The sequence below is a fragment of the Camelus bactrianus genome, chromosome 20 (assembly GCF_048773025.1).
Source record: "Camelus bactrianus isolate YW-2024 breed Bactrian camel chromosome 20, ASM4877302v1, whole genome shotgun sequence".
NCBI lineage: Eukaryota > Metazoa > Chordata > Mammalia > Artiodactyla > Camelidae > Camelus > Camelus bactrianus.
Window position 1 is genome coordinate 1,939,406 of NC_133558.1, and position 27,172 is coordinate 1,966,577.

At 57.1% G+C, this 27,172-nt stretch overlaps 1 protein-coding gene across 6 annotated transcripts in view; it reads right to left on the reverse strand.

Annotated features, from left to right (window-relative positions):
• SLC22A23 (solute carrier family 22 member 23) overlaps positions 1–27,172 on the reverse strand; it is a 128,076-nt gene that overhangs the window by 14,630 nt on the left and 86,274 nt on the right. For 4 of the 6 annotated variants that reach the window (XR_012500888.1, XM_074347998.1, XM_074347999.1 and 1 more), the window contains exons 4-8: positions 19,719–19,887; positions 6,239–6,366; positions 2,278–2,380; positions 1,589–1,821; positions 9–41 (exon numbers count right to left, since the gene is read on the reverse strand). Coding sequence is in view for 4 of the 6 variants with exons in the window: in XM_074347998.1 (XP_074204099.1) it covers positions 9–41; positions 1,589–1,821; positions 2,278–2,380; positions 6,239–6,366; positions 19,719–19,887 (666 nt within the window). In the remaining 2 variants the exon portion in view is untranslated. Of the gene's footprint in view, positions 1–8; positions 42–1,588; positions 1,822–2,277; positions 2,381–6,238; positions 6,367–19,718; positions 19,888–27,172 lie in introns of those variants that run through there. The other 2 variants (XR_012500889.1, XM_074348003.1) reach the window with 2 other exon arrangements.

A 27,172-nucleotide genomic window follows, 5' to 3' on the forward strand; every position in this document is an offset into this window, starting at 1 on the left:
GGGCTCACCTGAGTCTGGGTGCTGGCTGTACTTTCCAATCACTGGGCCGCAGAAACGATGGCGGATGGGGACACAGGTGGGAGGAGGGGAGAGAGAAAGCACGTCAGGACGTAAGTTATGACCATGTGTTGCCATGGGACTGGAACCCCATCCAGGTTTGGAGTGGCCCCACTGCCAGCCGGCCAGGCCCAATGGGCAGCATGGCTGAAGCCACCAGGGGTCAGAGAGCTGGAGGGATGTGGGAAGACATGGAGGAGGGCCCAGGGCATCAGGGTTGCCCTTTGACCAAACAGAGCTCCTTCTGTTCAGAAGGAAGGGCTGGGGCAAGGAGCCTGCCCTCAAGCCAAAGGGTGAATTTAACTGTGTTCAAATTTATGCAAGTCATTGCCGGTCTGTGCTCTGGGGGCACCAACCGCCATGGGCAGAGCCAGCACACAGCATCACTGTGCCATCCACATGGACCACACACCTGGTCTCCTGGGCATCCTTGCTCGGCCACTAAGAGGGCGGCTGGGAGCTCCAGGGGTGCTGCTCCCCTGCGCGTCCGCCCAACTTGTGTGAGCCATGCCTGGAAGTCTCCCCTATGGGCAGCTAGGGCGGTCCTACCCGGGGAGAGGCCCCACGTCATCACAGCTAAAAAGAAGACCAGCCCCCTGGCAAGATGCAGGGTGCAGAGGAACCTGCTGAAGTCAGAACACTGCTCCCGCGTCTGACACTGGCCAGTCTAGGATCCAGTCTGCACGAGGCTGGATTTCTTTCTCCTACTTCTGTGCTGGACACTGACTCCCCACCTCGGGTGACATGTGCAAGCCAGAAACACTAGAGCCTTTTTGCTTTCTCAGCAGCTCTGATCTGTGGGGCACTGGATGGTCCCTGCGTCTAATCAGATAGCTCAGGAGGGAGGGGAACCATTGGAAACATCTGGTCCCTGCAGCGTCTGAGCTGGTCGCAGGGGCCGTCATGGGAGGACAAGGCTCAGCTGCTCTTCTGCACGGGGTGGGGGGTGGCGGGGGAGCGGCTTCTGCTCACGGGGAGCTGCACTGAGCTGGCCTCTCAGAGCTGGACGGGCTGCACGGATTCTCTAGCTTTTCTTCAGGTTATTTTTTAACGTTTACTGAGAAACTGGCCCAAAGAGCGACCGATAAACTTGGGAACATGCCCTGAAGAGCAGTGTCCCAGCGCAAGGGCGTCAAAATGTATTTATCTCCCCTTGGGTTCACTGGGAGCAACAAGCCCTATGTTCTTGGTCACGTGCTGGATCACAAAGGGACAGTGTGGTGGCCGGGCAGGGGGCGGAGGTCACGTCCACCAGGACTCTGAGTGCCACACCTGCCGGAGAGCCCCGGGCAGCCGGGAAGGCTCCGAGTTGGAGCCCCGGGGTCAGGTGGGGAGGAGGGGAGACCCCCGCACCCTCGAGGCTGCGGCCTCCTGTCCAATGAAAGCCCGTCCTTCCCAAAGCAGCTGCCCCAGCCATTGATCTGGGGAGAACAGCTGAGGTCACGAAAGCTTCCCCGGTGCCCCCGGCCCCGCCCCCTGGTCCCCGGCCCCGCCCCCACCCACCTGGGCCCCGCCCCCCGCGCCCACTCACGGTTGAGGAGCCCGAGCTGCAGCAGCGAGGCCAGCGCCGTGAGGATCATGAAGAGCAGCAGGCCCCCGCGGCGCCCCAGGAGCCGCACCACCACGCACATGGCCAGGCAGGACGCCAGAGCGATGCCGGCCGCCGTGTAGTAGTCGGCGTAGAAGTTCTCGAGCAGGGGCACCTTGGCCTCGTGGCCCAGCATGCTGCGGGCGAAGCAGTGGTGGATGCCGTAGCCGGTCAGCCTGCGGGGACACAGCGGGCCGTGTGCGGGGCAGGCTCGGGAGGGGCTGCGCGCTCACCCGCCTCCGCCGGCGCCGAGTGGAGGTGTGAGTGTCGGAGCAGCGGGGCCCTCCGTGCCAGCCTTGGGGGGAAGGCACGTCCACGGAAGGCGCGAGGTGGGACGGCCCCGCTCGCGGGTTTCCGTGGACGTGAGCCTGCTCGCTGCCGCCCTGTGCTAAGGGGCCCGCGCAGCGCGGATGGTGGGATGCCCAGCCCGCTGGGCGGTGGGGGTGGCTGGGCGCCAGCTGCCCCGAGCTGGGGGCTCCCCACCTTCCACACTTGCAGCCCTTCCGACATCTGTCCGGAAGCTCTGACGGGGCTCCCCAGACTCACCCGGGCCCCGTGGCAAAAAGTGGAGCCCTGGGCAGGCCTCCCCCTCTCTGCCCTGCTTGGCCTCCCTGTGGGTCCCTGTGACTCACGAGTTCACACACAGGACCACGATGTTCTTCCACAGGTTCCGAGTCCCCACCACCTTCACGATGCAGACCTTCTTGGGCCTCCGGGAAAGCTCCTTCTCCAGCTCTGCAGAGAAAGGGGACCCGTGAGTGATGCTCGAGCAGCCCCAGACAGCCCAGTGCGTGAGTTCCGGCATCAGGAGAAGGAGAGGTTTGTCTCGATTTAGGTCAGGTGCGGGGCCTGGATCTCAGGATGGAAATGTGCTCACGGAGACTTTGCAGCTTAAATGCCCCCTGGGGGCCCGCAGGGGCCAGGGCCCCAGCGGGACTTCTTCCCACCACAGCGCCTTTCTCAGGAGCCAGCGAGACGCACACAGACCCCCAGCCCCGGGGACTGTGTGCACTCGGCCTGGGAAGGCCTGCGGAGGCGGAGGGAGGGCGCGGAGCAGGCAGAGGTTCTCTTCTGCATGGAGCCTAATCCGTGTGCGTCACCCTCTGCTGGGGGATGGGAGACACACCTGCTGCTTGTGGTCCCCACGCTCGGGGCAGCACAGGCTGGGGCTGCTTCCTCTGCGCCTGTCCCTGCCATGCCCGCGTCTTAGGAAGAGAAGCGATGAACACGTATGTATGTGTGTGCACAGACGTGTGTGCTGGAGCGAATGGGGCTGAGCAAGACCGACCGTGTTCTCGCTCCGGAGGGGCCCAGCTGGAGCAGCTGGCATTCTGGCTGTCCACCCACTGACCCTCTCAGCCCAGGACTGCCTGACCTCTATCATCTTCTCTGCAAAAATTTGCAAGTTTGATTTATAGACATACTGTCCCCACGACTAAAACACCAAAAACGTTTTAAAGCACATAGAAACATTGTGGTTCACAGATAATGTTGATCTAATGATCTGAGTATCTTCACTGCCATAAAACTAGTCGGGAATCTACGCATAGCCACACTTGCCCACCGTGGAAATCTTCCAAGAAGAGAAATTAAATGTCCATTAGCACGTTTATACAAGTTTAACATTTTCTTTTTTTTTTTTTTGTAATGTGGCCCAAACTTTACTCCTGATACATTCTAATACATGAAGCAGACGTTGTTAAGAAGCTGCAACAACTGTAATCATGACCTGCGGGTGTTTTAAAGGCTAAACTCCGGAGCCCAAATTGCCTGTCATCTGTAGAGGTAGCTGCATTATTCTAGGTGGAGTTACACTGACTGCCCTGGGGCCGTTGGTGTGTTGTGTCTGTGACACACATCGCCAGCCGACAAACAACATCACAGAGCTTCTCGGCACCAGGCCTGTGCTTCTAGGGTGACACTCACAGCGCTGAGCCCAGGAAACACTACGTGACCTCCGAGATCCTGAGGAAGTGAATGCCAGACGCCCTTCCGTCTCTCCAGCCATCGGACAGAAATCTCAGGGGCTTTTTAAGGTCCTCACGTGTAGCAATAATAGGGTGAACGGGCCAGCGAGACTAGACCAGACTCTGAGCACCGAGGAAGCAACTGCCGAAAGCACTTCTCTCCCTGGGCCTCTTCCCTGCTCTCCGCCCTCCTGACTTAGAGCCAGAAGAGAAATTCCGAGACCAAAACCTGGCCGAGCCTCTTTGATTCCAGGCCCCTCTGACGCCACCCGCGTCCCCAACCGGCCTGCTCCCGTGCATTTCAGCTGCTCCCGTGATGTGCACCCGGAGGTCCGGCTTGGCCCGGGCGGGTGACTGCTGTCCTGCGCTGGGGGCAGCGAGGGGTCTGGGAGACCGGAATCCCAGCTTTCACCCGCCTGCTGAGGCTCCTTGCTCTGTCCCTCCATTTCTCCTCTGGTAAGTGGCAGTGCCCCCTCCTCCGAGCGCTGTTATGAGGACCGATGGAAGAAGTCGTGAAGGCCGCCTGGCCTGCAGTGGGCAGCGGCCGTCCTGGCCCCGCACCCCGGCCCACTGAGACCGCCCTGACCTCTCACCACCCACCCAGAGGGGACGGCGTCCCCGCAGGCCCAGGAAGGAGTCACGACCTCCCCATAGTTCAGAGATCCATGCTTCCCAAGGACAGCGCAGGGAGGGGCCTGGCCTCCGAGATGCAGAGAGACACCCCACAGGGTGGCTGCGTTCGCTTGGACGGGCGCACGATGATTGGCTTTGCTTTTGTACTCAAGACACTGCTAGTGTGTTCCTGGTGGAACTGGAGACACTTCAGTTACGGAAACTAAAACCAAAGAAAGGCAAGACGTGGGGCAGAGGAAAGGGGGAGGGAGGAGGAGGACACTGCTTGTAGGAAGGACACTGGGAGTGATGCGTGGGAGCTGTGGAAGACCTGCAGCGATTCAGCTGCAAACTCCTCGGGGAAGCAGCCAAAGATAAACTGAAGACCGCTTTAAAAGAGGAAAGCACAGGGAACATTCTGGAAATGTCACATTTTCTTCCAGCATGAGTCCAAGCCTGGGGTGCACTGATGGGGCAGGACCCCAGCCCCCACCTCTGAGCCTGAGACACTCCTCTGCCTGGAGACAACACGACCATCAAGGGCAGCGGACGCCCCAGCCCGCCCTGAGGACGGGGACCGTGGTCCATTTCTCCCACGGGGGCTCCTTTGGAGCCTGGTGCGTCAGGGCTGGAAGTGCTGGACGCGGGCCCTGAACGCCAGCCCTGGGGACGAGCAGCCACACACCTCCTCGGCTCCTATCGTCCTTATTCGGATGCAGGCACCGGACAGGCATCACCGGGGGGCCCAGCCAGGCCTGGGGAGTCGGGCTGCCCTGGTCTCCTGGCAGCTGGCCACACGAGAGCGGGGCTGAGAGGACAGAGCTGGAGAGGGGCGGGCCCAGTGGAGGGGAGGCATGCGGTGCCCCTAGAGCCTGGCGGAGGTGACACAGGATCTCAGTGTCTCTGTCTCCCTCGCCTCTCAGAAGCAGCACAGGGAAGCCACTTCTGCTGGGCTTCTGGGCTCCAGTCCCAGCTCTCCTCCTCACTAGCAGTGTGACCTCCAGCAAGATACTCAGCCTCTCTGTGCCTTAGTTTCCCCACCTGCGAACGGGGATAATTACAGTACCTCTTGCACAGAACTGCTAGGAAGAAACATAAATTAATAATGCAAAGTGCTCAGGTTTAAATATTAGTTAATATTTGCAAGTCACTGAGAAAAGTGACGTTGTCCAGTGTCAGCGTCATCCTATTTAAGACCCTGCCACTGGACGCAGAGCCCCACGGCCCTGCTGGCCCTGTCTCCCGGCTCCTGGGCAGGGATGCATCCCAGCCGAGCAACAGCGGCATCTGAGGAACTTCTGACACCAAACCCAGATCTCCTGGGTCAGGAGTCTGATGAAAAGCCCGTCTGGGAAGCATGGGAAAGGCGACTCCAGGAGCCCTTCCCGGCCGGCGAGCTCCCACGTGCCCGATTCCCTTCCCCAGGTGCTCCTTCCTGCTCACCGCGTTCACCCCCCGACAATCGCACGTCCACTTCTCCCTCGTCTGCCTCCTCCACGTGCCTGTGATGTTATTGCCCTGATCTGGCTCGTGGTGATGTTCCTGATAAACATGAATTCTCTAGATGTGAACTTTCCTGCCCAAGCAACAGGCCCTGAGAGTTGCAGACAATGGCAGCTCTTTGAAGGTCCTACTTGGCACAGGTGGTGAAGGCCAGTGGCCCCCAGGCCGGCCGCCCCCAGGCCAGCCACACCCCTAGGCCAGGACTGCCGGCACCAAACCTGGCAGGCAGGCAAGGCTGTGTGCCAGGCTGGGTTTAGCCCCCCCCAGTTCCCTTGAAGAGCAGGGCATGTCAGGCTCATGCCTCCCCAGGCTTTGGACTCGAGCACATCCTGGTCTAGCTGAGGACCACCATCATGGGAAGTTAGACAGCCAGCTGGGGCGGCCATCAGGCAGAACAGAGCCAACGCAAGCACCATGGGTGTGTTGTGGGCTGGCTCCTGGTCCGGACGGGACAGATGGCGCGTCCCCCAGGCCTGGCGAGGCCGTGGGGTTGAAGGGAACACGTGCTCACCTGGCATCACGCCTTTGATGTCACTCTCGGGGTTCATGCGGTTCTTCTGCGTGAAGTGCAGGATCAGCTTCTTTGCAGATTCAAACTGCTGCGTGGCCATGAGCCAGCGGAGGGACTCGGGGAAAATCCTGCAAAGAGACAGAGGGGTCGGTGAAGGTCTTTAGACTGGACGCGGCTCCGTCGCGGTCCGGGAGCTCTCAGGCAGGTCGGACTCGGTTTCTGCCCACAAGTGGTGGGACCAAGCCCAACCAGCAGAAGGACACTGTGGCCCTAGGTGTTCCTCATTTTCTTTCAGAAAAGGGTAAAACCTGCAGCTCTTCAAGTGTGCAGACAGGAGCAGCATCCTACCAGCTGCATCAGGAACTCCGTGCGCGCCCTCCACCGTAACCATCCGTGCTCACTGCCCACCATAACCAGAGGTTTCTAAACATGTTCCAGCCGCTCTCACTGAAGGGCTGCTTTTGTGATATTTTGTCCCAAAAACCTCATAGAATGATTTTAAGTTTAAAAAAATGCCCCCATAGCGGCCAGCTGGCGGGCACTTTCAGGTTCGAACATTTGAAGGCTTCCTTTCCCAGGGCCCGGCTGCAGAATTATTGTCACCTTGCTGCTAACTGCGCATGACAGCTCCCTGGGATGGTGGTGTTCAAGTGTTACTCGCCACAGATTCCTTGAGTTTGTGTTTAGGATTAAATCTTGTGAGGAGTCCCAACAGGAAACAAACAAACAAACCAACAAAACCCCAAACGAGTGCTTTACTGTCAATGCACTTTGTAAGTTTGCATTAATGACAGTATTTGCAAGCTTACCAAAGAGCAGCGTGCCTGCTTAGGGCAGGGGTTCAGCTCACTTTTTCCGTAAAAGTCCAAACAGTTAATATTTTAGACTTTTAGGCTTTAGTCACAGGGCTCTGCAGAAACTGCTCCACCCTGCCTGTGTGTGCCCCGGCCACAGCCGCACGCAAAGGAATGGGGGCTGTGTTCCCTTGGGACTAAAGTCCTGTGAAGCAGTGGGCACCCCCGACTGGGAGAAACAGAAGTTGGAAATCAAAGGTGGGGAAGCCCGCGCAGCCTGTCAGCCCGGGGCCCCAGGGCCGCTGCATTTTATCTCAGTTACAGTGTCCAGACCTGCCCTGCCCGCCGTGGAGCCTCTGACCGGAGTGCGCCAGAAGCCAGGAAAGCTACCAGCGGTAAACTTGCACTTCAGCGTCACATCCCTAATGCTGTAATGGCGGGCACGCCCTTACCTGTTGGAACAAAAATCAAGTTGCTATATGCTTACGATGAATTTGCAGAGACACCTGACTTCAGCGGCACATTGAGACGGTCTGGCCGACTGTTCACCTATGCTGGGAGACCTGGGCCTTCACAGTCCAAAAGCCACCCTCCCTGCACGAAGGCACAGGAGGTGCAGGAGGGCTGTGTGCCCGCCCCGGGGAGGTGGGCCCCGGCGTTGAGACAGGCTCAGAAAGTCTCATGTCTTTTCACAGAGGAGCCCATTGGAAAGCTGATGAAACATAGGTTTCAAATTGTATGCATTGTTTTTTTAGGTTAATTAGATTAAATTTATTTAAAAAACGGAACCCAGGACCTCATGCATGGTAGGCACACGCTCTGCCACTGAGCTAGACCCTCCCCACCCTGCACTGATTTTTTAAAAAAATAATGGAAGTTAATGTTTTTTTACTGGTCTCTAGTTTTTACAAATTAATTTTGAATAACATAATTCAAGCAAACAAACACTCAGAATATGGCATAACAGACATCAATATTATGTAGGTAGTAACATCTTACCATGTTTTATCAGGTCTTTTTTTATGATGAAATAACTGAAGACAAATGCCCACCCTGTGGCTCTCGCCCGTGTTGTCTCCATCTTTCTGATTTATTTGGATTTAGTGTCATTTTCTAATTTCTTAAGATGGACATGCAGATTGTTAACTTTAATTCTTCTTTTCTAATATATACACTTCAGACTTCATAATTGCATCTAAGTATCATTTTACCTACATTTCACAAGTTTTGGTAAGTATTTCCGGCTGTAGTTTGATTCTAAATATTTTGATTTCTATCAGGGTGTTTCCTTACCTATGATAGACAGACCAGCAGATAGACATTTCAAACATACGGGTTTTGAGAAGAGGGTAGTGGAGGGGCTGCTGTCTTGTTTCCTTGTTTTTTAATTTCATTAGATCACTTTGAGAAAACGCAGTCCGCATTACCGGCCTTCCCCGCGCTCCCTGGGACTGGCTTGGTGACACAGGCTACGACTAGTGTGTGCGTCTTCTCTTTGTCCCTGCAGGATTCCACATGCAACTACCCGATCAAGCTTATTTTTTGTGTCTCACTTTCTCGAATCCATCTGATCAAGTTGTTGCGAGCTGAGAAGCTGGCTAATCTGCCCCTCTGACTGTAGATTTGAGGTCCTGGTTTGGGCACAGCCCCCATCTCACTGAGCGGCACCTGCCCTCCCCACACCCCTGCCCTGTGGGTGGCAGCAGGGACCCAAGGCATCACGACTGAGCAATGCTGGGCAGGCTGGCTGGAGAGACCCAGGGCAGCCAAGAAGCAGCCCCACTTTCAGGGGGACCCACGTGATGCCCCATGACGTGGAGGCCGTGGTCTGTCACCCTGACCGCTGGGCACAGTGGCAGTGCACCCCTGAGCTTCTTTTTTAGAACTCAAACATTTATTTGGTCACCAAACTTTTTTGCCCTCATACGTACTGAGCATTGTCACTACAAATACATCCCAAAGGGACACGTACGTCCCTGACCTCAAGGAACTGAGGAGTCTTGCAGAAGAACACCTCTGTGAACAGACAGGTAAACAAGGCAGACACACACACGGACACACTCCCTGTGGATTTACAAGTGACTTGGACAGAAGCCCATACAGTATGGGACGGGACAGGGCCCAAGAAGAGAGTGGGCGGTTCCTTCCAAGAGGAAGGGCAGGACGGGGGCGGCAGGGGTGGGGGCAGAGCCGAGGCGGCGGGGGATGCTCGGGCGTCCTGGGAGATGAGCAGGTGCTGGTCAGACCCCCTGTGCTGTGGGGGAGGTGTGGGGACAGGACCCAGAGGAGAGGCTCTCACCCGAGAAACACACAGCATGTTGACTGGGGAGCCGCAGGCTGTAATGCCAGACTCCTGGGTCTGGGAGGAGAGATGGGAGGTGGGGCCCAGGTGGGGAGGACCCCAGGTCACAGAAGAGCGGCAGCCCCTCCCCCGACCAGAATGAACCCAGGTGCAGAACCAGGGGTCTCCCTACAGATTTGGGCCCAGGTGACAGGTGGACTCCTGTTGGCCCCACATCCTGTCTCCAGTGATGGATGGCGTTGCCAGCCACCCCCCTCCACGACTGGCCTGCAATCACCAGGCCCCCTCCACACCCTTCCCATGTATTTCAGTCTTTCAAGCTCATCATGTGTTAGGAACATTATCCCCATTTCACAGATGGGAAAACTCAGGCAAAGAAAGTTCAAGGACATTGTCCAGATTCCAGAGTGGTTAAACGCAGAGCTGGACTTGAACCCCGGCAGTGGGGCTCAGGAGCCCACATCCTTAACCTCAGTGGACGCGGCAAAGGAACAAACCGCTCGTGCCTAGACAGTGCCGACGCCTGGGGTTTGGGGGAGACTGTTCCCGGGATGCTTCCTCAGGCCTCCCCGATGCCATGTATTTGAATTTGCTGCAGAGTCACAAAGAGCTCGTTGAATTGTCAGCCGATGAGAAAGCCCCCAGATTGCTGCCCCAGTTTGGAAAATTTGCAGCGTGGCCACATTATGGGAATTTAATGAAATCTCTCTTGACAAGTACATAATGTAATAACACCACGAAAATGAAATAGTCAGCCGCTGGCCCAGGAGCTGGCAGGAGTGTAGCTGAGCCTCCAAGAAATCCATCATTTTCAACAGAAGGAAGAGTAGGGAAGGCGGCTGGAGGCCGCGTCTGCGGGGCACACTCACGTGCGGGTCATGCGAAAGTGACCTTGGCAACCGTGAACGGAAGCGAACACGAAAGCCATGGTGGCGTCTGTGGGAGTCTGCAGTCGGGGCTGGAAGGGGCCGAGGCTCCGGGAGCAGGGAGTGGTCCACGGAGGAGCCAGCGGAACGGGGATTTACAAAGCTGGAAGGGTCTCACTCTCTCGAGCTCGTTACGTGGAGGTACTAATGTTCTCTCTTCTCCAAACGGGAAGACCAAGGCAAAGCACGTCCAGGAGCGCTGCCCGGATTACAAGCTATTAACGTGGCAGAGCTGCACCTGAACCATCCTGACCCAGAGATTTTCAGGCTGTGATCACTCCAAGCCAGTGGCTCAGTGGTCTTAGGGCTTCTGCACAAAGGATGCAGGCCACGCTGCAAAGTCTCTGCTCGTCCTGCTCGAGTCCGAAGCCCCTGGCAGGATGCAGGGCACAGCGAGGACATGTGCGGAGCCCGCCGAGCAGAGTCCGTCTCTTCCCTGCAGTGGTCACACGTCCGATGGACCTCTTGCTCCAAGGCACGTGACAGGCTGGTCCTGAGGCCTCCAAAATATGTCCAGGATGGTCAGACGGTCAGGATCCCTCGCTTATAACTTCAGGATCCAGAAGGCTCTGAAATCCAAAACCTCTTCGTTTAACTCACTTGCACGGAAATCGGAACTCCCTGGAGGCAGAGCGGCACCTGGTGGGGGTGAGGGTCTGAGCCTCAGGCACGGCTCTCGAGGGACGGGGACCCCTCCCTGCAGAAACGGGAGTGTCTGGTGCGGGTGCCACAGAGCATGATGTGGGCTGGACCAGCAGCATCCACACGGCGTGGCTTCACCTCCACGGCCCTGCCCCCGCGCTCTGCCTGCCTCGCCTGCCTCCTCTTCCCAGAAGCAGGCGGATGTGGGGTCAGCAGCAGCCGTGAGTCACAGGGTGACAGGCTTTGGCTATGAAGTTAATTCTCAAGTAAGCAAATCACTTAAATCCACCCTCTACTTAAAAACTAAAGTATTCCAGGGAAGACAGAAACCCTCCCTAACCTCTTGCCCCCGTCCCGGTGCCCCTGCGCTGCCCTCCCCTGACCAGGCTGCTCCCTGCCCCCTGGGTGAGCGACCTGCCCACCACTGGAGACCCCACGGCTCCCACTTTTGGTGGAAAACGCCAGTCTCACTCTCTGAAGTCCCCTTCCTTTCAGATTGGCACAGTTGCCCCCCTGGTGGTCTGGAGACCGACACCCCTCGGTGTTGTGCACAGTGGCTTCCATTGTCACGCCCTGGACAAAAGCCACACCGACTTCCTGCCTGTGCCCTGGGGACAAAACACAAGGTCGTCCCAACCTCGGGACAACCCGAGGAACCCCCCTTTCCAGCTCGTCCTTAGAACAGAAATCCTCTGCCTGGGCCCACAGGCCACTTCCCCCGTGGCCTCAGGTATGCCACAAAAAGCCAGGAAGCGGAAATTAAGTGCAGAGGCCTCCGATTGAGGGCCGTGGAGGTCACAGAGACCACGCACTGGAAACCCAGGCTTTCTTCAGAGGAGGACCCCCAGGTCTCAGATGACTGAGCTCTGTGTTAGGAAGCCCCAGGTGGGGACGGGGAAAGGGATGGGGAGGGGAGAGGCAGCTGGGAGCAGAGAGGCTGGCAGGGCCAGGGCAGGGGGCCATGGGCAAACTCCCCACCGGGAAGGCGTGGGTGCCCTGACCTTGCTCAGGTGACACTAGACGTCACTCCACACCATGGTCCCTACTGCAGGATGACACTTCTGTGGCACAGGTGTGCCTGATGACACACCGGAAACCCTCAAACCACTCCCCAAGAAGGGCAAAGGCACAGATCTGAACTTCAGGTCAGAGGGGGCCACAGATCTGCACTTAGTCTGGCCCCTCCGGGCACGGCCGGGGAGCCCTTCCCACCGCCAGCACCTCCTGGGTGGCACCGATGGCCGGGTGCACCTGCAGCCTGGCCTCTGGATCCTAGAGCAATGTCACCTTCCCCACTTCACAGCACGCTTACAGTCCTACTTAAAACGCAGGACCGATGCACGCGAGAAAGAGGCCCGCCCAGAACAGCGGCCGCAGCGGCCGATCCTCAGAGAATGACACGGAAAATATACTGACGTGGACCTGTTTTCCCGACGGTACCGGTGTCGGCGCTGTTACTGTGTCACAACAGAACGCCCCCGGTCCTCTGACTGATCGCACCAGAGGCTGCTCCTCAAGCCGGGCGTCCGAGGCAGTTCCAGCTGGGGGACCCCGCCCCCCGCCCCCCGCCCCCCGCGAGGTCGCTGGCGCACCGCGTGCCTTTCAGACCAGGTGCTTTATGACGTAATAGTGACCTTTGCTTCTGATTTGCTTTCCCATCTCTGTCTTCATCCCTGCCTTTTCTTTCTTTTTAATTTTTAATTTAATTTTAAAAAGTGAAGTATAGTTGATTTACAATGTTGCATTAGGTTCAGGTGTGCCGCACAGGGATGCAGTTATATATTTATGTGTTCTTTTCCACTGTAGGTCATTACAAGACACTGAGTATGGTTTCCCGTGCTGTGCAGTAGGTCGCTGTTGTTTATCTATTTTATACATAGCAGTTTGTATCTGCTAATCCCAAACTCCTAATTTACCCCCCCCAACCCTTCCCCTTTGGTAACCATGAGTTTGTTTTCTATGTCTGTGAGTCTATTTCTGTAAAAAGAATGAAATACTGCCATTTGCAGCAACCTGGATGGACCCAGAGAGGATCATACTAAGTGAAGTAAGCCAGACAAAGACAAATGTCATGACATCCACTCATACGTGGAACCTGCCTTTTCTGTTATTTGGCTAAGTCTCAAGCCCGTCGGACTTACGTTCATGGGTCTGTTTCACATCGTAGCCTCGAACCTGCACGGCCACTCGAAAAATTGGAAATTAAAACGCCATACTATGATCTTCCCGTAATACTATGAAGTTGGCATTTTTTTCCTTAACATTTAGAAATAAAACCGAGTGTCCCTCTGCCCCACTGGAGGATCGGCCACAGACGAGGAGGCCCTCCAGGCTGCCTTCCTGCGCGTCCACTTAGCACCCACTCTTGGCCACCTCTACACTCAGAGCACGGCCGTCTCTTCAAGTCACTGAACCAGAACATTTACTCACGAGAGACTCTGGACAGGAGGGAAGACGAACCGCTGACGCTGTGTGAAGTTAACTTTATCCTCGAGCCGTTCTGTTTTCCTGACGGACTTAGCTGCAGGTGACACACCTGCTGACACTTGTGATGGAGCGTCACAGCCCTCCAGGGATAAACGCGGGCTGAACTCCATCAGCCTGCCGGGCTGGGACACGTACATCAATAGACGCCTTACGGGGGGTGGGGGTGGGGGTGGGGGGTTCTAGCAAACAGGTTAGAAAGGGCGGCCGGAGGGGCAGAGCTCAGAGAAGCTCTGCAGAGCTGCGGCTTCCCAAACGCGGGTGAGGGAAGGGCCCTGGCCGCCTGTTCCAACGGTGCTTTGATTTAAAGAGGCGACTTCAGCTGTTGAGGCTTTGGGGTGTTACCAAGTGTCACAGGCGTGACGTTCTGAAAAAATTCTCTAAGTAAAAAAACTCAAAGACTAGAATTGAGTTAAATACCAGCTGGAGGAATATCTTGTTTCTGATTCGAAGCTCTCACAAGAAGATACACCTGGTTCCAGTAGCTAAGCTTTCGCTTTAATTTTTTTTTAACTTTAGTTCTGTTTGGTGTCAAAACGCAGGTTCATTTCGGGGTATAGCAAATGCATGTGAATTAGCGCTTCTTATAAAAAGTCAAGCTGATGATTTAAATTTAGTAAATTAGGGAGAAGGGCTGAGTGTCATGAGATCAAAGAAAAGCTGGCTCTCAGGATGGCTGGACCCCAAGGTGTTTCTAAGGCAGATGAGCTCTTTTAGCAAATCTCTCTGTAGAACAAGGAATTTTTTCGTAATTAAATGGCCATCCCACTAACTCATCTGTCACATAAACTTGGAACAGTGTGTCTCTGCTGTTTTTCAAAATGATGCACATCTAAGCTCCAGAATTCTTCCATTACAGCAAAATTCTGGAGGGAATATATCAGGAAGCCTGGGTTTGCAGACCTGTTGTGTGACCTTGGGCAAGTCTCCTAACCCGCGGGGCCTCAGTGTCCCCATCTGTACAATGGGGGTGGGAGGTGGGGGGGGGTGGGGTGACACCAAGGCCTTCCTCACCCCAACACTCTCTCTGTAATTCAAGGGGCCAGTGGTAACTGCTGCCTCCTCCTGAAAGTTATAAAAGATGCTGGTCACGCAGTGCGTTGGGCAAATATTCTAAAGCAGCTTTAGGTTTTGTCGGGATGAAGGAGTCAGTACCTAAAACACCTTTTAAAGGCTGAGCAACTCCAAACATGTACCAGTGGGATAAATTTAAAACGCTGCTCAGCTCACTTTAGAAACAGGCGAACACCTGGAATTCAGCCGGGTCACCTTCCTCCACTTTCTCCCCCGCTTTGACTCTTCTCCTCCTGCTCCTTTTACGAACTTATCCATGCAAGCGTCAGGCTGCAGGAAGAAGGAACGCAGGGCTTTCAAAACGGACCACTCTAAAGGGAATTAATTTGGCATGTTCGCAAATGCTGAAAATAAAAGGGGATGTTGAGAAACGATGTGAGGAGATAAGTGGGCAGAAGGAACAGCGGCTCTGTGAGGGTTCTTCTTCTAACTGGAATTTTACTCCTGTAACCCTGTCGCTGCCCTAGGGCTGTGCATTAACCGTGCCTTTTTATTTACTGTATGTCCCGACGTTTCTGGGAGGGAGAGCTGCTCCTCCCAGGGTCAGCGAGTTCCTAGAGAGAGCAGACAACCCACCTGGGGACCAGACGCACACCAACCTTTCCAGAGCCCCCTCTGCGGGTCGCACACACTGGCCACTGCCCACCCGCCTGCATCCCCCAGGGCTGGGTCCCACACAACCAGGATGGCTCCGTGCCCCAGAGCCCATGGAAATGGTCCACACTAGCCCATCCTAAGCCTGCTCACCCGCCTCGCCTTCTCGTCCTCAGAGACCACAGTGAGGGCTCTTGTCCACCCTCCCTCCCTCCCTCCGCCTCCACCCCCCACCCGGCGAGCCCCTCCTCTTGGGGACTGAGAGCAACAAGCTGTCTTCCCAGTGTCGGCCATCTCAGTTGGCTGGCCTCGCCATCCCTGTATCGAACATACCCCACAACTTAACACGGCTGCGTTCCGACCACGTTGCTAAGCTCTTCACAGCAGCTCCTTTTTGCCCTCAAGTTCAACACCCTCCCTTTTCCCAGACTTCCCTCAGAGCCCCTCCATTTCTGTCACCCTAGACTCTTCCCTGGGGACTTTCTGCTCTGGCCCCAGCTGGCCCCATGTATCTCGGGCCCCAGTCTCCCCTCCCAGGAGACGGTCCAGATCCAGGCCGTGGGCATCTCACCCTCATGGGCCACAGCAGACCCACCAGCCAGACTGCCTGGGGCCACTTCCAGAGCAGACCCAGAATCAGACCCCCAAGTGCAGGCACCGCCATCTCCCCTGCCCAGCACAGCCCCACGACCGCTCCCTGCACAGCAGACGGGTGATGCTCCCAGAGCACCCCCCGGGGCACGGCCCCTGCCTGGCCGCCAGCCTGTGTTTGGGTCTCGGCGAAGATCTGCACACCCGAGACCCCGCACGTCTGACCCCCCGAGTGCGTGAGCTCGGCTTCTGGCCCCTGGGCTCCAGCCACGCTGGCCGCCTTCCTCATCTACAAAAAGCCCAGTGAACCAGCTTTTGCCCTGGCTGTCCCCGCTCTGCCTGGAAGACTTTTCCGCCCAGAACCTGGTATGATTTCATCTTTCAGATGACTGAGCCTCAGCCCGAAGGCCACGTCCTCAGAGGGGCTGCTTCTGCCCCGACTGCTCCTCGACACCCCAGGGTTTTACCCCATCTCTTCCTGCTGCTGATTACTTGAACGTGTGTTGTTTGCCTGTTGATGGGTTTATGGTCTGTGGCCCCCTCACCCCCGGCAAGTGTGTCTCAGTGAGCAGCCCTGGTCGCAGGCACACACAGCCACCTAGAGTGCCTGGGGCGAGGGCAGCGTTTGGTGCGGGGAAGTGTGACCACTTAATAAACTAGTTAATTCACTTCTCTTTCAGGCAGCTCTGTTTTGCACAGTCCTGAGAAGCAGACCCCTGATTTACAGATTTCAGCTTTGGTGACGGGTCCCGTGGGCTCTGAGTTCTACCCGCGAGCTCATCCTTGGTGAGAATTTTCTTCCACGTGAGTCTTGGCTCTGGTGATTCTCCACAGAGGTTTCATTTCTGATCCTGAGGATCCAGCGAGCTTCCCTGGTTCTTTCGTCAACTTCTCAGCCTTGGAGAATGGTTGGAGTTTGGAACAGAACATGTAGCCACATGGGGGGCAGACTGCAAGGCACCACTGTCTTAAGGGTGAATCCTTTCCGCCCACGGCCCGGGGCAGCCAGCAGCTTTGGAGTTGAGGCCCTGAGCCAGGCAGAGATCTTCCAGCCCTGTTATCACTGACGCTCTGAGTCCCGGCTTCACCCTGGGGGCTCAATTCAAAGTCCAGAAGGGGCCTGAGATCTCAGGAGTGCAACACAGGCCCCTGGGCCCCTTTCTGGGTCAGATGCCCTGCAGTCGTCTCTGTGTCACTCCTGGAAGGCTGTTCTGGGTCCTTCCTGCACTGGAAGTCAGCATGGTGTCTGGACGTCCCCGTCGGCCCCACCTCCATCTGCACCAGAAGACCCCCATCTCCACCCTTTGTCTCTGTGCTCCTGACCCTGCATCCCGGGGACCCTGCGTCGTGTGGTTTGTCTCATGGCCCCTGTGAATGCACCTGCTCCTCAGAGGAACTCCCCAGCACAGGCCTGCTGCTGGCACCCGGGGCCCACGCCATACACTTTCGCTCTCAGAGGAGAGAGTGGCTGTCAGTATTTTGTCAGAAGCAGCTGGTCACCCCGCCAGCTGCAGCCACCGCCTTCCCAGCAGCCCAGTTCAGCCGGTCACACAACAGAGCCCGCAGGAGCGAGGGGCTCCCTGGCAGCAGAGGGGAGAAGGGCGGTCACTGGGAGACGGTGGAGAGGGAGGCACTCTGTGGCCTTTAAAAGCCAACGACTCCACGGAGCTGCGCACAGCTGCAGGGAAGGGGGCGCGTCTCCCTGCCCGCCGCCTCAGCCGCCCGGCCCTGTCGCAGCCCGGCTTCCGGAGGGGTAAGGAGTGACGCCATCAGGGCAGAAGCGGTGATCGCAGCCGCCGGCGTCTCCGCGCACCCACGGCAGGCCGGGCGTGCGCCCAGCACCTTCAACTGTGGCATAAGCAAAGCACACGGTAGCGATGGCGGTGCCCACCGTGGGCGGCGCGGCGGCCGGGCAGGCGTCCCAGCCCTCGGGGCGCATCCCTCGGTCTGTCTGCACACGTTTTCCTCATCCCAGGACTCTGGGTGCCCTTCTCACCATAGAGTTTTATTTTTACGTTTGTGTGTTTCAAAGAATTTCTTTTAGGTTTGATAATGTATTTAAATAAATGAACATTTTTACCTGTCATTAAACCTTGATCTATTTTTAAAATTTCAAATTAAAAAATAAGATAAACAAACCTTCCATCTCTTTCCCACAAGGTCCCGGCCCCCATACCTGCTCCAGGAAACCCTCCTCTGCCATTTCTCCCTGTCAGGTGTCCTCCTACCTGGGACAGGTGGGAGCAGGGGCTGGGCTGAGACTCAAAGCCTGGCACTGATGGAGACGGCGCCTGTGAGTCTCCAAGAGTCTGTGCCCCCAGCCCCCAGGCCTCCAGCCCCCGGGGGACGGCAAACAGCACCGCTGCCCTTGGGCGCTGTGGAGGCCAGGATGTGAGAGGACGTGGTGGGGGGTTCCTGACTGCAGAGCGGAGGCGCCAGGGCAGCGGCTCCTTTTGGTCTCAGGGATGAGGGATGGAGGTGCAGGGAGGCCAGCAGGGCCCGGGCTCAGGGACCAGCTGGCCGTTCTCAGTTTCGTCATCTGTACAATGGAGCGAGGAGGTGTCCAGCCTGAATGATGGACTCTGCATAGTGCTTGCGATTGTGTCCGGCCGTAAACACTGTAAAGAAGTGTTAAACCAGGAAACGTCCCCGAGCCCAGCTCTGGAACAGCAGGGGAAGAGCAGCAAGGGCTGCCCGCTCCACCTGCTCTGGGGGCCGACTTCACCCTCGGCCTCCTGAGACCCTGCTGGAGGGAGCAGGTTGTCCCGAAACGCCCAGGGCTCCTGCAGGAGGGGCGTGACGTCCGACCTCGGCCGGGGAGGTTGGCGAGGCACAGGCGAGTGGAGCACGGTGTTGGCAGCGGCTGCCCGGTGGCCTCCCAGCAGGTGGCCTTTTTCTCATCTGTTCCTGCCGCTAACCCACTGCTGCCGCGGCACTGAGGACACGCGAGCCAGAACTAGGCTCCGGAGGAAAACGCACCTGCTCTTGGGCTCACAGGGTCCCCTGCTGGGGGGCCTACTGCCAGGGCGGGGGTTGGCTCAGTCTGTTAGGTCAGAAGGTAGCTGCTGTCTCCCCTCCCCGGCATCTTAGATAAGAAAGCCCAGTTAACAGCCGTCTCGGCCGCAGGGAGCACGTAAAGCTAAGACACAGCTGTGCTTGCCAGGCAGTCGGCTTTCATGGGCGACTCAATCACAGAAACCAGTGCAGTCGGGGTAAACCTCGCACCTGCGGGCGAGGTGAGGGCCGGCCCAAGGAGCAGGCGGGAGGGACGGGGAAGAAAGAAAGAGGTATTTACAGAAAGGGTGCAACACTCAGTTTTTGGATAAACATCTCTCTATCCAAGAGCAGTGGTTTTAACCTTGGCTAAACATTAATCCCCTGGGGAGTTTAAGAGGCGTGTGTTCAGTTTTTTTGTTTTGTTTTTCCCTAAAGTCAACAAGCCCAAAACTGAAAGTTACACCCAGTTCTAAAAGTCCTGCTTGACTCGCCTAGAGCAGGGGTGGGCAGACTTCTTCAAAGGATCAGAGTCAGTGCTTCCGGCTTGGCGGGGCCGCACTGCCTGGGACGCGTGCGCTCAGCCCCGACGCGGGGGGCACGTGTGACCTGTGAGCACAGCTGGGTTCCAATAAAACTTCACCTCCAGAAACAGACGCTGGGCTGGGGTCGGGAGGTGAGGGGGCTCTGCTAAATCACTCCTGGACATCTCCAAGTGTATTTCCCGATCCCACCACGAGACCCCGCCCTTCACAAACCCATTCATAAAAATCAGGTCTGCACACCCAGCAGGCAGGCGTCCAGCAGGGGGCAGATCACCAGAGCCGGGCAAGGGCATCTGGGACTCAGGTCAGCCCTCCGTCTACTTTTGTGTATGTTACAATGTTTCCCAAGATACAACATTTAGCAAATGAACTTTGAGAAGAAAGGAAAATTCCACCATACAAAAACCACAAGCTGAAACTGGTGGGAAGTCTGGGGCCCGTGGGACCCAAGCCCTGGATCCCTGTCTTTGCCCAGGATGAAGCCCCCAGGGGGCGGTGCAGGTGCACCCGGCCGGCGGCGGGCAGGATACTCACGACCAGTAGAGCAGCATGAGCAGGAAGGGGCAGACGATGAGGGCCTGCAGGACCTGCCAGTCCCGGCACAGGGCGGCCAGCCCAGGCATGAGGAACTGCCCCGCCATGGCCACGAAGCTCGCCACCATCGTGATCATGAACCGTTTTCCAGGGGGACATAGCTCTATTCCTGGAACACAGAAGGGACAAGGGAGACGTGAGTGCCCTGCCCCATGGCCGGGGAGCCGGGAGTAGGGGACGGGGGTTTCGGGCCAGCAAGCATCCCCACCGGCCAAGAAGCACAAGATCACTTTCGTGTGCTGGTTGCAGGAGGGCCCTGCATGTAGCTCAAGGCTGAGATACTTGTTTTTACAGCCGGACAAGCCTAGGCTTGGACTACAGAGGGAGGGAGGTGGTTGCTCAAGGTCACTGAGCAAGTCATAGCAGAAGAAAGCTGTCATTCAGAGCGACCCAGCCCAGAAATCAGGAGATGCGGCTCCGCCTGGAGGGAGAGTGTGCGCCTCCCCCGTGGCTCCCACGCCCTCCGCTCTCGGGGTGGCCCTGAGCTGGGCCAGCACGGCCCCCTCTCGGGCCCTCTGCCGCTGTCCCTTCTGTCTCTGCTGCTGGACCAGGGGGCCCTCCCAACCGCTGCACAGGGCACAGCAGTGTCGTCCGCTGACGCCCACCCACCTCACCACCCTCTCGGTCCCAGTGCTCCCGGAACTCTGGGTTCCAGGCAACCCACTCACACGAGAGACAGACAGACAAGCGGCGCCCAGACTACCTTCTGAATGAGAAGAAACCAAAGCCTAAAGCAGACTCGACCGCCCTGGAGCCACCCCTCCCTCTCAGAATGCCCTGCCCCCCTTTCTCTGTCCCTGTTAGGGGACAGCTCCCCCGGAACCAGCGTGTGCCTCAGTTAGTGTCTGCTGAATGGAAGGACACCACAGTCCCTCCTGTGGTCAAGAACCTATGCTTTTAATCTGAACTTCAGTAAAAAAAAGCCGGTCACCAGCCTCACACCGTAGCAGCCGAGGGACAGCCAGCGCAGACCTGCGGCACAAGTCCTCTCGCAACGGCCCGCAGCACTGGGAAACGCAGCGGGTTTTACGCGGGATTCCCTGCAGAGCAGGTGAACTGTTTGCTGTTCTTCTATGCATGATATGCATTATTCCTAAAGCTTGCCTTCTTTTCTTCTTCTTCTTTTTTTTTTTAAGTATAGTTAAAATGATTTCTACAGAAAGAAGACAGACCCTCAGGAGAGAACGCGTCTCCTGCTCTGTTTCCAGAGACAGTTGTCGATGAGATGCCACAGCCCATCTGCCGGCGTGCAGAGGCCGGGGCGAGGTCGGAGGCCGAGAGGCAGTAAGGAGGGAGGCGGGTTAGGAGGAGAACAGGCACGTGACACGTGGCCCTGAGGGGGAAACCCGAACAAGGAAGGACAGGGCACTGTGGCGGCCAGGATCTACCCCAGCCCATCTGCAGGGGAAGAAAGAATAAAGTCATCAGTTTTGCATCTCTGCTCTGCCACAAGCAGGGCATCATGGGCCGTGGGTGAGTGAGAGAGAAGCCGGCCTCGCTGATAAAGACCTTTCGCCATTTAATTAAGAAAACAGGGTTGAGCAGCGCTCGCCTGGCCACTTCCTGTGAAGCTGGTCCTTTCAGTGCGCAGGCCAGGTCCCCTCCCTTCCCTTCAGGCAGTCACCCCAGATCTGGCATTTCTGCTCTTAGTAACAAAGATACCAGGGTCTTTTTACAAAAAGACCCTGAGTTGCCGGTTCTAGTTTTCACTTATTAAACACAAACCTGCGCTTCAGACACCAGAGCCTGGCCTGAGCCCGGCCAGGATCGATGAGCGAGCGCAGCGCCTGGCTGCGCCGGCGACCTGAGAACAAAGTCAGAGCGGGGACGCCCCTGCAGCACGCGGCCTCGTGGCCTAGGCTCGCTGGTTTCCGTGATGCAGGAACTATGAACGTACCTGTGGTGACCCCTTTTCCCGCAGACGCCCTTTGGGACTCGACACTGTGCGCTGTCACCCCGAGGACCCCAGGCAACTTCCCAAATCCGTGCCTAGGCTTGTGGATGACAAAGGACCGTTGTCCCCCGATGGGCCGATGAGCCCAGCCTGACCTCCCCCCCGCCCCTCGCAGTGACCAGTGGGTACCAGGGTTACTGCCGACGTGGCGATGAGTGAACTGTCTTGGTTTCCCTCCTAAAGGGTCCTCTCCTTCCTCTCCCATACGCGGTCCGGGCCACGCTCCAAGTCCCGGCTCCTTGGACCTGAAGCGTCAGCCTCTCCCGGGAGCTCATTAGAGACGCAGAGCCTCGGGCCCCGCCCAGGCCTATCTGCTCAGCTTCTGCATTTTAATGGGTCCCTGATGACTCAGTGGGAAGCACTGCTCACTGCTCACCGACCACACTTCCCCCAAACCCTGTGCATCACCCACAGCGGGAGAAATGTTTTTCCTCCCAGACACACACCTACGAGAGCTGAATAAGCAAAATTGCGGCTCCTCCTCTTCAGGCCTTCCTGCTAGGAGCCCTAGCAGACTCCACTGATCGCATCAGGAGGAAAATGCAGGGCATTACAGCAGGTACCCGGCGTTTCAGCATTCCTGCCGGGCAGTGAGAAACACGGCGCGTCGCCATAAGGACACAGGTGTGACACTTGCAGACAACGACCTTTTGGCCTTGACTCACCAGGAATTCCTTCTGAACTGCCTGAAGTCAACTATGTTCTGAAGGTGGCTGTAAAGATTTTTTTTTAAAAAAAAGCAATTATCCAAGAACCACAGGCACTTTGGGTTTGCCATTAATCACATGCTCCTCTCGGATGATGAGAAAGCAGCTTTTCTGAAGGGAGGAGAGGAAGGAATACTCCAGAGGGCTGGCATCGGCAGGGGTGGGGCTGCAGGTAGGCGAGGGCCTGACCTCGCTCTGCAGACAGGAGCACTGGGTGCAGCGGGGACCCCGCCTTGGCCCGGAAGGTGGAGAGACCTGCCACCAGCAGAGGATGGTGTCCCCAGTGCCACCGCCTGGGCTCCATGGGCAGATGTCACAGCGCTGACCTGCAGCTGGACAGCAGCATTGTGGGACGCCTGGCGGTGAGTTGTGTCACCACACTTCTGAGAGCCACTTCCTTGGCCAGTGGGGCCAACGTCAAGCTATCCTCAATTATGTGCTTCGTTACGTAAAACAATTAAGGGTTATTATTAAAAACTATCATCTTAGGTGATGCCTTATAGATTCGAATGTAAAAATGTCTCAAGAGTTTTGCATACAGCGCTTTCACGGCTGCGGGTAAGAGCCTAGATTCTGGGGCCAGATGGCCCGGGTTCCGATCCTGTCCCCAGACGTACGAGCTTGTGACCTGGTTTGGTCCCCTAAGAGTTCTGTGGTTCAGTGTCTTCATCTGTAAAGTGGGCCGTTGAGAGAATTACGTAAGCAGAGCGTGCCTGAATGAGGTACGTGCTGTGTGTTCACTTACACGTGCAGCATTACGCGTCATTGCCAAATGCAGTCATGTAATTATTGCCAACTCACTCTGGTCTCATCTAACCTCCTTTTGACTGACCCGATCTGGTGAATTTCAGGGTAGGACTGACGTTTGTTTTTTAAAAGACTGAAAAAGAAATAACCTACCATGATAGTCAACCCTCGTTCTTCTCCTTGTATTTTATTCTGTGGAGATTCTCTCAGATCCATCATTAAGAAAACAGGACTAACTGAACCCAAGAAAACTGCACCCCAGATCCCCACCACACCCCAGATCCCACCGCACCCCAGATCCCATCACACCCCAGATCCCATCACACCTCAGATCCCCATCGCACCCCAGATTCGCATCGCACCCCAGATTCCTATCACACCCCAAAGTCCCATTGCTAGAATCACATTTCCCCTAATGCCCAATGGAGAAGGCATTAGAGCTGTTTTTACCAGCCTGATGTGTTGTTGTCAAGCAGAGCGATTTCTGATGGTTATGAGAATGAAACAGCATGTAATTAAGACTTAACTGAGGCATTTGGCCCCAAAGACGACAGGAAACCCCAACCACGACAGCCTGAGCACCTAGGTGACAGGAGTTGTAGGGGCTGTAGCTCCGGGGAGACCGCTCCTCAGAGGCTTTACAATTTTCCTGGAGGAAAAGAGAGCTGTGCCGCCCAGATCGGTGACCTCAGGAGACAGAGGGGGTGTGAGGGTCAGCTCGTGTGGCCCGGGCTGGGCCACAGCCAACAGCAATGTAGGTGTCACTCTGCGTAATCAGGCGACTTTGAGCAAAGGAGACTGTCTGAGATAGTCTGGGTGGGCCTGACCCAACCAGGTGCCAGGCCTTAAGGAACGGAGCTGAGGCTTCTGGAGGAAGAAAACACCCTGCTGAAGAGAGCTCCAGCCTGCGCTTCCCGCCGACCCTGCCCGCGGATTTCAGCCCTGCCTGGCCTGCCCCACCGCTGCGTAAGCCAGTTCCCCGCAGGAAACCGTGCCCTACACACCCCTCCTGCTCTGTGTGTCTGATTGAGCCCTGACACAGATTTTGGACTTGCACTCACACCGGGTCACGCGGGGCGCCTGGGGAAGCTCTGTCTCAGAAGATGCTCACCTGGCGGCTGCCTGACCCCCCTACAGCACCGCCCACAGGACCAACACCTGGCCCTGCTTCTCCTCCCAGGCCAGCCTGCACCTGCTTCCCCGGCCTCCCAGCGGGCTGTGAGCTCCGGGGGCCATCTCAGTGAAACCCCAGGAGGGCAGCAGGCATCATTCGACGGTCTTTGCCAGCCCCGTAGACGGGCTCCCAGGTGAGACAGCCAAACCGCACTGGGAACAGGTGGGGACAGGTGCCCAGCATCCTCCAGCAGAGGGGAGTCAGCGGCAAGAAAGCTGGAGTCCTGGGGGCGAGACGTGCGAACTAAACTTCAGAGTCCAGAAAGGGTTTCGTGAATTCCGCAATAAGAAGAAAACGCCACAGAGGCTTTTATCTTTGTTTTGGGAGCAAAAAGGTTAGGGAGAGGGAGCTCCGTCCCATTGACTACCTGCTCCTTGGGAATCTGAGGGCCAGGCCCCTCTCCAAGGCCCCACCCGGCTAGGAAATGTCAGAATCCCAGACACCAGCCCCCGAGGACTTCATACGCAGATGAACCAGATTTCAAACACTCCCCCTCTTCAAGTGAGGGCGCCGCAGCCAAGGCGGCAACATCAGCCCCGCAGTCTGGACGGAGGATTCGAGGGCGCGGGGCCCAGGAAGAGCCCGGGGAGCTGCATCTCCGAATCCCGCTCCATGGTGACCTCTGCACACCCCGTGGGCTGGTGACAGGGCACCTCTGGGGGAGTCTGGAAGTCGCGTGGCTTCCTGCTACAGAGGAACCGAGTTCTTCTGGAAAACACCCACCTCGTCCACCGAGACCTCAGGCCGTCTGGGAGGCTCTGGGTGGGTCCTGCGCCTGAGAGACTAGCTCACTCCAGTGAATGAAGTCTCCCCAAGGGACCTGAACGATGCTGTGTTTCAGGCAAAGCTAGGTCAGAGCTGACGACTGGGCGCACAAGCCCCTGCCGTAGGATTCTCCAGTTTCAGTAGCCTCCGCTCTCTGGGGGTGCTGACAAGGCTGCTTGGGAAGAAAAGGCTCTCCTCTGGGTAGGGGTCCCGTCTTCCTGCCCCCGTGACCCCTTCCGGCTGCAAGGCCCAGGCCCACCGCCCCCGTTACCAACTCATACACCAGGTTCCCAGGAAAGAAGCAGGGTCTGCACGGGGAGAAACAGCACAGCAGGACTTAAAGCTCTGTGACTCTCCACGCTGCTTCACAGAAGAGCGGCCCCCGCAGGCTCCCTGGGCACTGCCCGGGTCACCACCCCACATGGGACAGGCGCCCCAACTCGCCAGAGGAGGGAGACAGGCTCCGGAAAGGACGACATCTCCCCAAACTATACTCTGGCACCAGAACTAAACCCGCTTCTGGAACAGCTGGGGAACGAGAATTGCATCAGTCCATCCTGTGATCTGCCCCTCCCTGGGCACTGCTGAGCGGCTCGGCCCTGCGGGCCCCTGCACAGCCCCAAGGCAAGAGCACACATCCCTGTGGCCACCCTTCCAGCCTCACGACCTCCCACGCCGAGCCCGCTCCCCGACCCCGGCCTCCTCTGTCATCAGCCACGGAGCTTCGGAGCCACCAGAGAAACCACCCAAGGAAGGAGGTCCCGCAGGATGGACGATAACACCACCCGCCTCCCCTGAGCACCGGCTTCTCCAGCCTGGCCCTGGCCAGGCCACCTGGGGCCACCAGATGCCCTCCTATAGCCCTTGGCGCGGCCAGGTCCCTCTCACCCCTCCCCGCCTGTTGAGGTGGGTGTGCTTGCTGGCCACGCCTCCTGGCACCTGCCGGCCTCTCCCCTGCCCGGCAACTCCCCGCTTCCTGCCGCTCCCAGGCCGGCCCTGATGGGGACTTGCCACCTGCTTATTACAGCCCTGGCCAAGGCTGCCGGCCCCCGGAACACTAGAAAATAGACCTCTGACACGTGACGGTGGAATTCCTTATTATAGCAGGAGGGCCTGGAATTGCCAGTCACGGAGACACAAATAGCGCTGGAGGGCGTGACCAGGAAGGGCTGCTAATGCCACAGCAGCTCCAAGTCTTCCCCTCCGTGTGGAAAACTTCCTTGTCCTCTTAATTTAGGACCCACCTAACAGAACGGTTAAAACCACCTCCATTTAGAGAAAAAGAAAATTAAAAAGGTGCAAACTTAAATATTTCCTGCAAATCATGTGCCAGCGTCTGCCAGACACACAGACACAGACGGTCGATTTCAAATGCAGAAGAACCACGTTAATTCCCAGCTGAGGTCTCCAGGGCTCAACACGTTGGTGGGCACTTTTCATGCCTTAAACTCACTTAATCTGTACAACTCGATGATGTAGGTAGTTTTCAATGCTCGTTTTACACAAGGGGACCCTGAAGCTCAGAGTGATTGAGTGCCTTGTCCAAGATCACACAGCTAAGGAGGGAACTAAGTTGGAACTGAAGGCAGGTCCCCGTCCCCCTGGGTGCGTCCCCACCCTCGGCTGCAGGCAGGATCTGTCTCCAGATGGAGCCCCCGGTGGGTCAGGACCCCTGACTGTGCCCCTCCGGACCCAAGCTCCGGAGGCCAGGTGTCCCCGGCTTTGCTCACTGCGCTTCCTCAGAGCCGGGACGGTGCCTGGCGTGCAGCAGGGGCTCCGGTATCTGTCACATGAAGAGCCTGGTAAAAGACCCTTTCTGTCTAGGTCGGCCACTCTACCTGTGTCCCACTTAGATTTCTACAACGGAGTCTGTTAGTCACAGGGAGATCAGTCGGTAAATGTGCAGAAGCCAGTCTTACACGGCGCTCACCGTGGTCCACAGAGTCACACGCTGATAAAGACTGGGGCAAACAGCAGCCATAAAACCCAGCTATCCTGTGTAGGCCGTCTCGTCACTGCCCTTCCCAGGGAATACGTTCTTTCTATC